Raw genomic sequence first — 17,409 nt, forward strand, 5'->3', positions numbered from 1 at the left:
TAAACTTCAGTTGCCTGAGCTAGAAGCGCAGAGTTTTGCTTATTTACGAAAGATGAAAGTCAAAGAAGACAAGAGATTTATGCAAATTCAATTTTGGTGTGAACAAGGCCTCAAAAGTGCATTGCACAAGCAAATCACACTCTTATCAGCAGCTGAAAGTACAAAACCATGGCTGCCACCCTCGTGCCCTAAAGCGCCCTTTATAATTGGAGCATTCTCTAATCTCATTTGAAATTCTAGGATGGAAATCCCTCATCCTGCTTACTTGACTTGCTAGAGTGTGCACATGAAGGGGCACAGGGAGCAATTGTCACTGACCTTCTAGTCTTGGGTGCCCTTTTGAAATGGCAACTCAAAACTAATTTTTTTCCCCTTATACATTGCTCATGGTTATCACTTAAAAGACAGAATGCTTAAAATTATAGCATTTTCCATAAAAAAAGATTCCAGAGGATAGTACCTTGTCCACCACGGACCCTGCTCTGGCCCTGTCTACCTTAACTGTCGTGTCTAAAAATGCAGCAAAAACACAGAGGATAAAGATTTAACTGGTAAAACACAAATGCATATCTGCAATTTTGTCAGGCAAAGATTATATCTTTATCTTGTTCTGAGCAGAGACTTCTATTAAGTTGTTATTTTTGTCCAATTTTGCACGTCTTTAAAGGAATTTCAAAAAGCATTGCAACTAAAGAAAGACATTTTTTTAAATTATAGCCCCATTTCAGGTTCAAAGGTTTTGGAAAGATTTCTTTTTGTCTCTTCAAAAAAGATGATTTAGAGTTTAGTTATGAAATAAGTTTTAGAACAGGGGATGTCTGCTCACACTTACAGTGTCTGGATCTTTGATTGTAAGCCTACTGCCCCCATGTTCCCACTCAACACATGGTGCTACAATTATTATTATTATTCCTCCTCCTTCTCCTTCTCATTATCATTATCATTATTATTTTTATTATCATTATCCAGTACCATTAGTTAAAATCTCTGTGTCGAACCTGTGTTCTCTTTCTTTTTCTCTCTCAACCGAACCAGTCGAGGCAGGTGGCCGGCCACCCAGAGCCCGGCTCTCTTCAAGGTTTCTTCCTGTTTAAAGGGAATGTTTCCTCGCCACTGTGGCCAATTGCTTGCGCATGTTGGGAATTGTTGGGTCTCTGTAAATAATGTTAGTCTAAACCTGCTCTATATGAAAAAAGGCCCTGAGATAGATTCTGTTGTGATTTAGCGATTTGGCGATAAATTGACAGGACTTGACTTGCAGTACATTGAGGGACAGAAAAGGTATACTGAATGTGCAAATCGTTTGAAATCCTGAGGGACAGCATTAAATATCTGTTTATAGGAACCACACACAAGTCCTACACTCCAGTATAACCTTCAGCAGCAACAAAGCAAGTGACTCCAACACCACTTACAAATCTGTCAAAGGCCACCTACGTTACTTTAAGTCAAAGCAAGCAGAAGGAAGGACCAGAGAGTCAAGAATATTGTCGAGTTTCAGTACCTTTTTTGCTGTGAAATCTGAATGACATTTTGTGTGATAATTTATATTTATATTTGCAGCGCAGTTTTGGTTTGGTTTAGATGTAGATCAACTATAAATTATAAAATACTTACAAGAAATAGAGGAAAAAAATGAGTTTTGCAGATGAGATCAAATAATTAAAGATATGAAAGATACAGGCAGCTCTGTCGTGTACAGCACATGAATTTGTCATGTGTAGTGTTTCTAGGTTAGACTAAAGATATGCCATTTACAGGTGACTCCTAAATTTTGGGAAGGGAAGTGCACTGATCCGATGGATGAGGCATGATGTATAAAGCTGTCCCTTGTGATCAGCATTCTGACAGCTGATCTAGTATGATGGATGTTTTACTGCCAGGGCCGTTGCAGAGGGTGTTGAATAGGATCATGCTTTAGCAGGATGATGATAAAACCTGCACAGTGTTTAGGGCCTTTTCACCAACCATTGTGACAGAACCTCAGCGAGTCTCAGTTGGGCTGCAATAAACTGGCAGGTAACACTGTGTGTGTTTCATCATTGACATTCAACACGGAGCTTTAATTGGGCACATAATGCTAACACATTACAGATATTACATCAGCACCTTTCACAGTAGATGGAATATTAAGTAAACAAAGTACATTTACTCAAGTACTGTACATAAGTACAGTTTTGAGATACTTGCAAATCACTTTTTAAAAAAGTTCCACTAAATTTCCAATTTAGTGCTTTTTAATGACTTTACCCGTTCTTACTCCTTTTGTTATAAGAGGACAAAAACAATGTTTCAAAAAAGCTGTCTTCCCCGGGGTTCACTACACTGCAACCATCACAAGTATGTACCTGTTACAAACATTAAAATCATTATATACACTTTTTACATTTCTATATTAAAGAAATGTTTTTCTCAATTATGTTATGGTGACAAACGTAACTTCTTTTTTTTTTTTTTCTGAGTGAGTCTAACGCTACATTTATTTATCCTACCTGAGTCACAGGGTTGAGGTGGGGGTGGGTGATTGCTGTACAAATTTAAGGAATTTGACTCCACAGTCCGGAGTTTGCATCCTGACTCCAGTCTGTCTTTAGGTTTAGGCACCAAAGCACTTTGGATAAAGTTAAGAAAAAATTCTGGTTTTGGGTACATGTTAATAGACACGAATTATCTCATACTTAAAGTCACTGGATTTTTTCTATCTTAAACCAGACCATGATCTTTCCCTAACCTGGCTGTCAGTGCCTAAACATAACCATAAAAAGTTTAATAATGCTGCAATTGTTACTAGAAGAAAACAAATGAAATATGTTTTCAGTAAAAATGTCACTAATTTGTTCAGTATCAACATTTCTGAGACTTGTCAGATGCATTTAATCAACATTTTCTCCTTGTTTAAATACTATACACAAATTACGTTATGGCAGCATTACATGTTCTGCAAAATGTAATCAGCTTTTGCAAATCAGTGGTATACAAATGTAATTTCTGGGAGACAGGGTTGATGACAGCTGTTTTGAAAAATGAAGAAGTTCAGACCAAAAAATGCTCTCCACCCTTCTTTAATCAAACATTATTGCGTTCTCATTGAAGGTCATCAAGCAAGAAGGTCTGTCCAAGGATTTCTCTGAGTGTACATTGTTTGACCTGCTGAAGTACAGCGACGTTAATGATGACGAGCACCTGACAAAAGAGGAGTTTTACACAGCTTTTGGTGAGTACAAAGTTTTGTTGGCAAAAGATTTTTTTGTGATAAGAAAAAAACTCATTACGAGTTTTGAAATAGTATAAAGACCCAACACTCTACGTGAAGAAGAATGTAGTTGGCAGCATGTGATATTTTCATGCCCACATTTTTCCATTTACATAATCTGAGAAAACATTGAACGGATGTGACAGAACTGAATTGCAGTCTCAGTTAATACTTTGTAACATCTCCTCCTGTGTTTTATTACTTGTCTTGAAGGTGATTGTTCACATCATCTTAGTGCTAAAACATCAAGAAAAAGGCGTCTGCTTCGTTTGTTTTTTACCAGTTAATCCCAATTCATCTGGACAGCAATGCAATAATCATGATCAACGTGCAACAGGAAAGTAAACTAGAAACCACAGAAACACCAGAAATCTGTTAATGCTAACAACCATGGGATAAATTTCTCTGAAACATAATTAATTAGCATACATTTATTTTAAACTTTACAGTCTATTAATACCATGCTTCTCTTCCTATTGCTTTTCTTTTCATTGCATAAAATACAAGCCGTCAGTCCTGAAATGTATAAACCTTATGCGCTTCATAGAAGAAAAAGGTTGTCTAATGAAACTTTTAAACTAGTGTTGTACTTTGAAATCTGGGGAGCAACTAACTTGTTCATAACATTGGAAACAAGGGCCATGTTGATGATAAACGTGGAATAGTGTTTGATATCTCGCCAAAGGTTTGCTCACTTTGAACTCCAGATTGTTGCCAACTGTTTTGTTGTTAGGATAGACGGATAAAGGATAAGAAACTGGAGTTACTGCCAAAAGAAGCAGGTCACTACCGTGAAACTGTAGTTCAAACCAACAACCCCCAAGGAAAGATGGTGATGACAGGTACTCTGCTATATCTGAGTCACAACAACAAATGTGCACCAGTTTCCTCCCTTTGTTTCCTCCTCATGCTCTCTTTCATGGTTCTTCGCTGTCTGACATTTTCAGTTAGCTCAATATCCTCTGACAGAATATCCTCTGACATTTGGCTGGCTTGACACATTTAGCAATGGGAGAGAATTTATAATCAACCCTCATCTCATCAGCTCTTTGTATTTAAAGCATTTCTTAGAACAGACAATAACAAAGTCACGAGATCACATGGTAAAGTGAAAGAGTCTCATCTTGTCTGCTAATCTCCACATCATACATGAATGTGTGGGAGCAAACCCCTTCCGGCAAATCACGAAAAGAAAGGGACCTCAGCCAGTCCGGGGGAGCTGTGATTCCTTGAAGAGTTGAGTTGCTCTGAATCTGACTACTTCCTCTTCAGTTTTCAGATCTTCCAGCTTAACTGCTCTCAAAGAAAAGGGATATTTCACGCAAGTAAATCTCTCCTTCTGTGGCAGAGTTTCTTTTCAACTTGTTTCATTCTTCTCTTTTACTGCTTCATTTCCGTTCATTGTCCTTATGTGCCACTTAATGTTGTTATTTAGCAAACAATGAATAGCTCTCCAAATATATAAATGACTCACTGCATACGCCATTTCATTAAAACTCTAGACTGGGGATTGCTCCTATATTCAGGTGAAAACATTTTTTTTAAATTTGATTTTCAAAAGAAAGTAGTAAGTTTCTATCAAGCACCAGTGTGCTTAGTACAACTGAAGTAGTTTTTGTGTCTTTGTCAACAACTGTGCTTGACTCAAGACTTTCATGCACTCTACTGGAGCGCTTGGAGCCGCTTCACCCAATACTGAATATAGATGAGTGTTTTACATACATGGAGTTCATTGTAGTTCTCAGCAGTTGTCCTATGCACTTTATTCACACTAAACTTATTTCACTTTGCTGAATGCTTAGGTTAAAGATGGGCCCTCAATTTGCTTGCGAGGCCACTGGGAAAGAGAGGCTGGTAATAAGATCACAAATTCACCTTCTCCAGAGACCAGAGGCTGTATTGAGCATTTCAATTCACGTAAAGAACTTTATTCATCTAACCAAGGGAGGTAACACAGTCGTGGTGCAAAGGGGCAGACCCATTACAATCTTTGAGACCAAGATTTAAAAAAAAAAAAAAAAAAAAAAGTCATCTGTAGTGCGGTCTTAAGAAAAAAGTCAGTAAATGGTAAACCTAGGCAAGACTAGCATAACAAAAAACTGATCAGAAAGTGTATGCAAGTTGAGAGCTGCAGACTCAAGTGACAGTTGTCAATGGATTCAGGAGTATTAGCAGAAGTTTGGGAGCCATTCAGTGTTCATATCTTCATTTGCTCCCTTCAAAGATGTCCATGTATGACTAAGCTGGAGGACTATTCCTTTGAAGGTAAAAAAACCTGGAAAACCTATCCTAACCCGACGTGCATAAATTAATTTTCAGAGAGAGAGAGAGTCGATCCAAGGGACCGAGAACATCCAGACCTGGCCTGATGATGCTGATGATCAATTAATTCAGTTAATTAACAAGCAGCCTTGGTGGAAAAGAGCACAAATATAATTATAATAATGCCCTTAGAATGAATTTAGATTCATAGAAACTAAAATTATTTGTTTGTATGCTTCAAAGACAAATTTATATCAATAACTGAAAGTCCTATTTCCACCCTCTGCACCAACAGTAAAATATTTTCTTTAGCTGTAAACTAGGTGATAGACAAAACACAATGTTCTAACCAATTTAATATCTTTGAGTTAAATTCCAAAAAACATTTAATAGTATCAGTCCTGAAGGCTACTGATTTTTCCTAAAATGAGCTCAGCTTCATTTTGTTTATAAAAAACAAAGCTCCAGTGAACTGTGACATTCATTTCTCATTCTGCCTCTTGCCTCAAAACACACTGTTTTCTCCTGTGGTAATCATGACCACACGATCAGAGCTGAGACCACGTACGCTCTGGTCTGTTGGGATCCACTCGGGTATTGGACATGTTGACACACGGACCAGAGACTGGCGGCAGCCAAGGAGCCCCAACCAAGCTTGAATAGACTGAATAGAATTTGGACCATTTGACTCGGGTCCTGTGTCGGGTCTAGATTCCTCAGAACTGAGTTAACCTGTGAAGACCTCTAATTTAAACCCATCTTATCCAGTTGAAAATTCACCCGTATCACCACTATATCACAGTGCTGCATTGTCTACCTTGCCGTGACACCCATAATCATCTAACATCATCTATTAGATTCACATTAGGAGAAACTGGCATAATTAGAAAAACATTACTTTTTATGATGTTATTGAATTGTCTAAAAAACACAGTTCGGTCAGATTTACTGAGCATGGCCAATCTATTTTATTACTGTTAGTCTTCTTCCACATACAGGTATAAAACAACCATATAGTATACCACACAGTTAGAAGTACATATTTTCTTTCTTTTCTTTTTTTTTTAAATCTGCGTGGACAGGTGTGCGCAGCTGATGACAAAATGCAATTACAGGCATCTTCAATATCGGCTTGGGTCACGGCTTTGAACATGAAATAGATTGCCTTCTAGGTTGCAGATGTAGCCAGGAGACCAGCAACGCAGTGGAGAAACATGGACACTCAGTCCACTGGTGACATAGTCTCTGAGTGGCAGCAGTAAAAATCTATGCAAATACTTTAAGCGCTGTCGTAAACTGAGCACCATCATAAAGTAAATCCGTTGATCCAGTGTTTCCAGAATTATGGCGCAGCTTGGAAACGAACAGCAGTAAATTGCAGACTGACTCCCCATGAAAACGGCACCTGTCTGACTACTCTGCTAATAAGGACCCTTTGCGCACCTTTGTGGAATATTCAAAGCATGGTAACATTGTTTGTCAGGACAGAAGATAAGACTTTAATGTCCATGCATTATTCATTCCTCCTTTGCATAGACTAAAAGGGGGTTGAGAATCAATTTGCTTCAGCTTGCAGTAAGGAAACTGTCTGGCAGAAGTGATGTCTTTTAATTAGATGATGTTACTGATATGAATGATGTCTGCCACGCTACTGATAGTCAGCCCCTTGTCATCGTTGAATAATTCTGTGAATGATGGCCCTGTGCATCATGGGTAAACAGATAAGGTGTCATCTATCATAAAGTGTCATTAACTTTTGGTAGGAGTGTCACAATACATTGGGGCATTGACTGGCAGACATTAACATCAACTTTATGCAGTAGCAAGACAGAAGTAAGCAGTATTGTCACTCTATCAAGAAAGTAGGAGAGGAAACTTTCAGTATCACAGCATAAAAGGCACAGCAGTGACCTCACTCAAGTGTATACAAAGGTTTTGCAATAAATAATGTTTAATGTAGTACATTACCTACAGAAGCTACCCTGTCTAGTCTACAAACACAACTATGAGCATAGGTATATAAAGCTCAGTAGTTGTACTTTATGTCCAGTCAGTCAGTATGGCTGAACCATAATTATTGCATTTCAATAAGTAGAGGTTACTCTGTGCTGTTTATATAGCCATCATGGTTGTGCCTCTATACGAAGTCATCTGCAATATTTCTGCATTGATGCTGCATCCAGTACTTTGTTCAATACCTCTGGAGCGGTGCACTCTGCTAAAACAAGATTGTTGAAACCATTTTTGCGCAGTCACTACTGAGAGAGAGGTGTGTGTCATCTGCAGCAGAGCAGTCAACATCTGTTCACAGTTTGCCATAAGTAATATATCAACCTGAATATAAACAGGGAGTCTGGAACACAGTATGTCTGATGTTCAACTTACCAATGAGTATATTTGATTTCAGCTAACATATTCAGGCAGCGTAAGCAATGGAAAGTGTCTAATAGATAGCTTAACATTAGTCAAGTTGGGTAGCGTTTTAAAAGCTGCTTGGCACGAGGCAGACTGTGGCTGCATCCTTGTGCCAATGTGCTTTTTAAGCCCTTTGAAGTTGGCTGGACAATCACAGGGTGCTTTGCCTGTGCACCACACTGTTTAAATGTTATTAGTTTGGGTACACCTACTAAATGCATTCTCTAAGCGTCTAGACGTGCTGCTTCACAGACAATAATGAAAATGAATGTGCTAGTGCTTGGAAAGAATCCTCCGTCTGAATGCTCCCTCAGGCTAGTTTGTTGGCATTAAACCTCATCCCCAACAAAACCTCCTCCTAGGTTCATACACATCAGACTTGCAGTGCATGTTGTGTTTTAAACACATGCAAAAGGCCCCATTCCTTATTGTGGCTACATTTACACTCTGGCAATAGCAGTAACAGAAGTAGTCCTACTTTATGTACTTCCCTGTTATGACTACAGTAGTTACCCTCATTTTAGCTTGTCTCCAGTGTTTATTTATTCAGTACACATTATTTAGCTGATTCACAATAACGACCTTAATTGTACTTTTCTATTAAGTAGAGTAGTAATGCTATTTGTACTGCACTGTGGGATTTATCTCACCCCTGCTTGTTGTTCTTGGGTGCCAAGATATTGATCTGAACCCTGACACCACCTGACAGAACACACAGCCAGGAGATACAGCTCTCTGATTTCTGCTGAGGCTAGAAGCCTTGGAGTGCCCGTTGGACTCTTGAGGGACTGGTGGGAAACTAAGATGGACTGTAATGTGATCGATCACGTAATGTTGATGTGGCCCTCACAGATTGCTTGAGTTCAAGGTTAGAGTTTACATTGTTTTTAACACCAGCATTTGTACTGTATGTTAATATCAGTGGTGATCCTCCACTATCTATAAACAGTCAACATCTGCTAGCGTTCGTATTGACCATACCTGCAAAATGTTAACTCTGTGATTTTTAATATTTAATACACACAATTTATGCCAGTGACAACAAAGTATTGGCATGGTTAAGTTTTGGCAACTGAAATGACATAATAGGTTGTTTTATTAATACGTTCCAAAACATTAGTTCGTTCTGACTGAGAATGAACTTTGAGCCACACTACTTATTAAAAGTTGAGGAAAATACATGGTCATGGTCACATTTATATTGGAAGATCATTGTCATGGGTAATGGGAAGTGCCAGGGATTTTAATGCAAGACGGCTTAAATCTTGTGTGTTTCCAAGTCTTGTGTAATCCCTGCATTTGCAGAAAGTTTGCCAAGATCGAAAATTAGTTGACTTTACACTCTCTACTTCTGTGAAGATTATAATTACACATCCAAACCAACAGCCGGGCCACCTTAAGGGAAGGCTCCTTCCATTAAGGCAAGTTTGCTGTTATTCGGCACCAATGGCACAGGCACAATTAATGGATACTCAGGCTTTTACTTGTCAGAACCCCTGCTGAGTATTCCATTCACAGGCTGCGAGAATCAGTGTTAAAATGGTTTCATAATTCATGGTTCATTTTCCAACATGTGACTTTTCCATCTCCAGAATGTATTAGAGAGATTTAAAAGAAGTTGAATTACTTTTTTTTTTTTTTTAAGTCTAAGTGATCCTCAAGTGAAGTACCAGTGCCAATTTTCTCAGCAATTCTCTAGGGAGGATGTTCTTTCCTCTTGAACTTGATGACAAAGGGAAGGCTGTTCGTTTTTGTTTAGAGTAGAAAAGATTATTCCATTACCATTTATTAAAGTCACGTATAGGTTCACCTATAAACTCCTCATTTATGATGTGTACACTGAATCACTTCAAACTTCTGCAGCAGAGATATGAATTAAAATTATGGATTATACTATCAATGTTACTCAATATTGACAAGTTTTAAGACATGTCTTGGCAAAAGTCAACAGATGCTTTACTAAGAACAAATGACAGCTCAAAATTTCAGCTAATGGATCAAACAAACTTAACTTTAGGTAGGGTTTGTTCATATCTTTGACCTGTCACTGATAAGAAGCAATTATGTGTATGGTACACTGTAATGGTTGTGGTTGAATGTTGGTAAAAACCCCATATAAAAAACGAAAGGGAAACTCTTTAATATATCCAGTTGCTTTAAACTCCAGTGTACGGCAGGAAAAATCCTTATCCACAAAATAAGTGATACGTTTTTTCATTTTTAGGAGCAGCAACAGAAGTTTAAGTGTTGCATCTCGAAGAACATGATAAAAAAAATATAAGTGCCAAAATTAAAAATGGTGTGACACAACATTAATGTGAGTAAGACAGAATCCTAACCAGCGGTCATTCCAACAATCCACATCCACTCCTAAGAGAAGGGTGTCTGTATGCAAGCCCCAAGTCCATTTTTTTTTCGCTGGCACGCTTTAAGTGTGATCTCCAAAGGGAGCTGTTCAGATCACACAAATTCCAATACTACTTTCCACTGTGAACTTCCCTTCCCTTATATTGATAATGATCACTGAAGGGCCCAGGTTTGAGTATGAGCTCTTTGATTACACTATAGCCATATGCAGCAATGGTGGGCGAGAGAAATAATATAAATAAATCTAGACTAATTTAGATTTAGATTGCTGTTTGCTTTTTGTATACTTCTGATGGAGCTTACTTGAAAAATGTTTGTCCTTTGAATTCCTGAAGTTGCTCAGCCCGTTAAAGAAAGTTTGTTCAATGACTGCCCTACTGCTGACAGGGCAGCTGGTTCTGAGGACAGTGATACTGTTAGAGGTCGCAGTCTGCTTGGATTCAGTGAATGAACACTTCAGTAGCGCTCACACGCCTCTGATGGGTCTGATTTAAATTCCCAGTATGGAGAAACTTTCTCTCAAAATAAATTTTATGCCCTCTGACTGAGAGAGGTTAAATGTGCTTTTCTGGCTGTCAGGATTGTTTAGCAGTTCAGTGTAAACAGATTGCTGCATTCATCCTCTTCTCTCAACATATAAAATCTCCTGTCAACCAGCTGAAGGTGTTGGCAAGCACCATTTGTAGTTGTGCAGTTTCTCAAGTGTGCTGTGATGCTGAGGTGGGTGTAAAACTAGTCGAATACACAAACAGTTGGATGGAATCTTACTGCATTTCCATCAAGTAAAGTTGATTGATGCAGGTGCTAAATATACTTCCGTCTTAACATACACAAACATTTAAACGGATTTCTGATGTACCTCAGAGTAGTCAAGGAACAGGCATCATTCAACACTAAAGCCTCAATAAAATAAATGCTATAGCTTAAGTGCTCTATGATTTACTTATTGCAGTAAGATAGGGAAATTTTTTCATTAGTTGTTTTCCACAAGGTAGCTGTGATAAAATTAGTCCAATTAGAGCTCCTCTTAGGTTCTGTTGCATACTAATGCTGTCCATCCCTCAGGATCTCTCCCAACAGCTGCTTTAGAAACAGACTGTAATGCACTCACTAAGGCCATATGTTAATTTTTTACGGTCATTTTAATATTTGTAATGTTTGTGGAAGGAGAGAGGAAGCAGGTAATAATTATCTTCTCGCCCTTTACCTAATACAAGTAATTTCTGCATTTTTAAGCTTGTTATATCAGTAATGCTGCAAAAACACAATTATTTCTTCTGGTTTACCAGATGTAGAAAGATGAGACTGGAGCTGCTGATAGATACTAAAGGCTGGTCACTGTAGATATGCCGGGAGTATTTTCCTTGGATTGGGACCGTTCAGAGCATTATAAAATAATCTCATTTAAGTGGAAAAGCTCTGATTCAACATCAAAGGTATTTCTGCCCTCAGAATGATGCCAAAGTTCTTTGACCTAAAGTTGAGCTTCAGAGTTTTCCACGTAAACAAACTTGAATTTATTTACACTGATGAATTCACTTGTGCACATGTAGAGTATGACTGACTGAAGCCATTACCTTCAAAGATGCTCAGAAGATCTTAATTACAAGTGTGTGATGCTGAGATAACAAGCCTCCAACATTTCCATCTGTTTTATATTTTCCTGTCTTGTTTTCTCAGTGTTAAGTATTTTTTACTTTATTATGCACAAGCAATAAAACACATAGTACACAAGAAAAATGCGGCTCTGATTACAAAACCCAAATTGTCTTATTAGTGTGTTTTATGAAAGAAAAACAGAACAAGATAAAACTAAAAGACAATGACTAATTAATGATCACAGCTGAAATTAAACCGAGTCAATACAGAAACATAAACTTTGGCATTTGGCATATTCTTTCTGTTTCTCTCTATTTACTTGGTTGTTTAATGTAAAGGATATTGTACGTTTGTTGAAAACACTGCTATATATAAAGTTCATTACTGTTGTCAAATCTCAATATCAATGGAGCATCTGCAGAAGAAGCTCCCACCGTTTTATCAAAGCTTACAGGCCTGTTGTAACGATAATAAGAGTTAGGTAATGTAGATTTAAAAAAAAAATGGTAAATGATCCAAAGCAGGCCAACATAGTATGCATTTTGCAGTGGCCTGCACACAAAACAAAGAAGGTGGATAGTGTGCACATACAGCCCCTGTTTGGTAAAGGTGCAGGACACAGGCAGTACGCAAAGGGAAACGTGAAGTACAGTTGTCCACACTTGAAAACATTGCAACCTACAGGAAGTTAAATAGGCAATGTCTCCATTTCCTCACTCAACATCACAGTCAGTTTATCTTTTTTTGATCTTCTAAACTAAGTTTTGTCTGCATTGTTTTAATAGCTAAGAGGAATTACAACCTGGAATGGTGCAAACAAAAGATCGCTCCCTGTCAGCCTGTGTGCTTGTCTTTGGGTGTACTTAAAAATTACCTGATTAGTGTTTTGTTATTCATTTTCCATTGTACATGGAGCCACTTTGTTTAGCAGTGTGATTAGGGGCAACAGTTCCACATTAAAAGCAAAAATAAGCATTTTCCTTGAGAAAGCAAAGGGAGTATGTGAGCCTCACCAAGTCCACTGAGTCACTCATCTGCAGTATCAAAAACAAAGACTCCATTCTTCTTGCTTTGCGAGAGAATTTGCACAAAATCAACTCAACCAAGATCAGAGAGTGTTCACATGGATGTGTATTCTGTTTTGGGTTGTTTTTTTCCCTTTTGAGTCTTTGCGTATGGGCTATGAATACTCAGCATCAGGGAAAATACTTTTATCTCCACTTCAAAATGTCAAACTCAAAGCAATTGGGGGTACACAACCATTCAGCCTTAGTAATATTGAACTTCATTGAGACAGGGAAGAGAAAGGGAGTGTATTTGAGGAATGAAAGACTTGGTGAAGAGAGACAGAGCAAGTGAGCTTCTGTTTGAGAAAGAGAGCAACAGAGCATGATAGAAGAATGGAGTGAGGGAGTTGGCTGAGCAACCTTGGTGCAATTTGTCTTCATGCAGCCTGCCCCTCGCAACGTCCTACAGGCCCAGACTATTTTCCCTGACAAGCTTGTTGCCTCCAGTGCAGTAGGTGATTTACCTTTCGGTGTGGCACTGACCAACATCGCATACTGGGAGCAGAGCAGAGTAAATCAAAAGTCTGGACTTTATCGTTAATCACTAATTACAGGTTGGATGGTGAAGGTTGATCCTTCCCAAGAGGCGGAGTCTCTCAGGCCTCAAATCAGACCAAAAAGAGGAGCCAAGGCCACTTCCACCTCTGATAAATCTCTTGCAGAGCAGGTGCTGGACTGAAAGTGTTTTTAGTTGGCTCCATCAGCCCAGACTCTCTGATGAGTTTCTCATTCAAGTTGGATCCTAACCTTCACTTCCTTCTTCTCTCCCCTCCTTCCTCCATCCAACAGCTAAAGCTATGATGGAGCCTGTCTGGCCATCTGTTGCCCACTTTCTTCTTTAAATTCTCCCTATAACTTTACACATTTCTATCCCTCCAGGGATCAGCGGCAAATCGAGTTTGTTGTTTGCAGCGTATTCCAAAAGCATTAAGGTACAAGGGAGCTTTAATTGAAGGAGGACATTATTAAAGAAGGTTTTTTTGTCAGCGTCAACCCACGACCACCTCAACACCATGGAGAGCAGCCAAGTGGCTGCATGGTGTGTTGATCTGCTGGCTATAGTGTTATCAGTGTCAGGGGAGGAGGAGGATGCGTGACTGATGGAAGATCCACTTTCCTTAATTCTTCAACTTCTGCATCGGAGCTGTTTTAATGTGTTTCACTTTCCCAGCTGTGTTGTTCTTCTTATTTTCGTATTTCCTATTCCTTTTGTTTGTTTTGGTTTTTAATTGACGTTAATTTAGTAAACCCACTAATTTACACTTTGGCCAGCATTTTCCTAGAGCATTTAACTCTTAATAATGGCAATTATTTAAAACTTAAACCCCTTGAAGTCTGCACAGACTGCACCAGATTTGCATGTTATTGCAATATGCGACAATTTAGATTTTTTTTAGATTGCTTTTTTTTTTCAATTTTTAATCGGTATTTAAACATGTATGTATAGGGGTGGGGTTACAAGTTGATAAATCAGAAATGAAGTAGATGAATATAATCACAAATGTATCACAAATGTCCATGCATTATCACAAAACTGACAAGCAACCAAAAGACCTTATGGACACACAGAACAATTTTATTATGGATTTTATTAAAGTAATCACTTGTTTCCAGTGTGAAATGTTTTCTGTTTTTGCCTGGTGCATTTTGGCAGCCAAGTTTTCTATGCAAGTCGATGAAGTCAAGAAGCCATCTTTGTATATTGAGAAAAAGAGGAGCTTTCCATCTACAATTTATTACTCACTCGGCAGCTGTAAGGCAAGCTAGCTAGAGTCATCTCTGCTTTACACAGAGTTCCACGTTGGAGCTGTCACAGGACTTCTGGCAAGTAAGTAATTGTTTTAGACAATATGCTAGTTAGCGTCTCTGAAACCCTCTTCCAGAATTCTGCAATCCCTGGGCGCTCCCACACCATATGAGAAAATGTCCCCAATGCATTTTGAGTTCTTAGGGGGTATTTTGGTGAGGGTAGAGCTTTCATTTTATGCAATGTGTGGGAAGTGAATCTGTGTATGAAATTAAAATAAATAACTTGATGGTTGGGGTTCCTGTAAGATAGTTACATATTCTGCCAGATTAGTATCAAATTTGGGTTCGAGCTATTTGAGGAGATATCCGCCTTCCACTGTCAATAGATTTTGGCTTACAGGAGGCCTTATGCAAGATGGAATATATTGTCAAGACGAGTCCGCTGGGGTTGGTCAGAGTTGTATGAAATGGATGTGTGGAGAGAGGTATGTTCCAAGTCACGCTATAAATGCGCGTCTCTGTGTGGAGTCGGAGATAGAAAAAGAAAGATGTGCCAGATAGATAGAAACGTTTCTGGATGTCTTGAAATGCTCGGAGGCCCACAGGACCATAAATGTCACTACGAGTGTGCACCCCTTTACTGCTCTATTGTGGAAATAAAATTGGTTGGCTTTACAGTTGGAGGTTATTGTCATGAAAAATAGGAGAGGGAAGATACCAGTAAGACAAAATTTTGCTGAACTTTTTGGCAAGACTCCAGGTGGAGAACATTACTTTTGTTCTTTTTTATTGTAAAGCACTGTGTAACTTTTTGAAAGGTGCTATATAAATAAAGTTATTATTATTATTACTTCAGTAGTAACTGAGCCAAAGTTCTTTCTTGATAGTTTTAATTAAATGTTGGAGTAGAACAGATTTTGTAACTGTTAGGGGTGCCCTATGTCTTCCATTGGCTTTCAAGACATACGAGAAGCAGGATTTAACCATTATGACCAGTGATACCACTGAATGTTAGGTATGTCAAATCCCCCTTTGCTTTTTTTGTCTTTGGAGAGTTAACAGTTTGAGTCTGGGTTTTTCAGTCCCCCATATAAACCTAGATGTTTAAGAATGAGTTTTTTTCCATTAGTCTTTGTGTGGTAGTAAAAGTATTAATGAGCTAAGAAAGCTTATTCTTGGTGGGACATTAATTTCAATTATGCAGATGCAAGAGTAAAGCTATAACAGGTGTGTTTTCCATCTTTTTAAATTTGCTTCTACCTGTTTTAAGTGCCTTGTAGTTGTTCTTTACAATGTTACAATATATTTAGAAGGTGGGGACAAGACTGAGAGACATCCTGGATAAAAAGCAATATATCATCGCCATATAGAGAAGTAAAGTGCTTGGTGTTATGCATAGTAAAAGGTTCATGATCAACTGATTGTTGGACCGCCTGGGCCGCAGGTTCTAGAGAGAGAGCAAATAAAAAAAGGAGAAAGAGGGCAGCCCTGGCAGGAGCTACGAGGTACAGGGAATTGTTTAGAACACGTTCCCCATCAGTACCATAGCAGTGGGGTTTGAATATAGATCTTGAGTCATAGAAAAGTAATCATTACCAAATCTCCATGCAGCATAGTACTGCCAATAGAAAATGCCTTTTCAGGGTGATCAAATGCCTTCTCCGCATCGAGAGAAAGGACAGGTGTTGAGGAGTCAGTGTTATTAGAGATCTCAGTAATAAGAGGAAACCGGAGTACATTGTCTGAGGCAAGGCAGTTTTTGATAAAACCCGTTTGGTCCTCATGAATTCGAAAATTCATATATGGTTCCAATCGAGCGGCTGACACTTGGGCATGTAGCTTGATATCAGTATTCAGTAATGATAGTGGTCGATAATTTGAGCAGTCCTGTGGATCCTTACCTGTTTTTTTAAAAAGTAGAGAGATACTGGCTATTCTACTGTTTTTAGAGAATGAACCCTTTGAAATTGCGAAGAGAATCATATCCAGCAAGCTCCTATGTGATGCCAGAAGGCTAAATAAAATTCTGGATTAACCGTCTAAGCCTGGTGATTTGCCTTTATTCATTGACAGAAGACTTTTATGGAGTTTGGATAAAGATAAAGGAGCATCAAGATCAATGTGATCCTCCTAAGAAAGCAGCGATAGCTGCAGTCAGTTTAAAAAGCCAGAGCAGGACTGGATGTCATAACTTATCTTTGATGTAAATAAAGAGGAGTAGAAAGCATCAAAGTTATGTCTGATTTCTATGGTCGGTACACAATTTACCAGTGATGGATTTAATGGAGGTTATATGTGCTGGTTTTCAGTTTCTGTGCTAGCAAGTGGCTTGGTTGTACACTATTGAGATAATAATTTTGCCTTGCTCCATGTATGAGGAAGTCTGCTTTTTCTGTGAGAAAATGAGTGAGGTCTTTGCTGAGTAACTCATGTTAAGCACTAGCTCAGGTGTAATATTCAACGACAAAGTGTTTCGTCCACTAACCGGAAGGTCGGTGGTTCAATCCCTGGCTGCCTGGTCCAAGATGTTGACAAGACTAGAAAAGCACTATATAAGTGTAAGTTTATATCCATTTATACCCTATGGTGAGCACTAACTCACCACAGTTAAGGACAGTTTGTGCTTTAGCTCTGAAGTTTCAATTTGTTCCATCCTGCCAGAAATGTCAGCCAGAATCTAATATTTGACAAGTAGGG

The 17,409-nt window shown here is 38.6% G+C and overlaps 1 protein-coding gene across 1 annotated transcript in view; it reads left to right on the plus strand.

The window, feature by feature from the left end:
• Nucleotides 1-17,409, plus strand: part of fstl5 (follistatin-like 5) — a 157,857-nt gene that overhangs the window by 69,429 nt on the left and 71,019 nt on the right. The window contains exon 6 of the mRNA XM_040120213.1: nt 3,094-3,214. Within this exon, the coding sequence (XP_039976147.1) occupies nt 3,094-3,214 (121 nt within the window). The remainder of the gene's footprint in view (nt 1-3,093; nt 3,215-17,409) is intronic.

The sequence above is a fragment of the Xiphias gladius genome, chromosome 23 (assembly GCF_016859285.1).
Source record: "Xiphias gladius isolate SHS-SW01 ecotype Sanya breed wild chromosome 23, ASM1685928v1, whole genome shotgun sequence".
NCBI lineage: Eukaryota > Metazoa > Chordata > Actinopteri > Istiophoriformes > Xiphiidae > Xiphias > Xiphias gladius.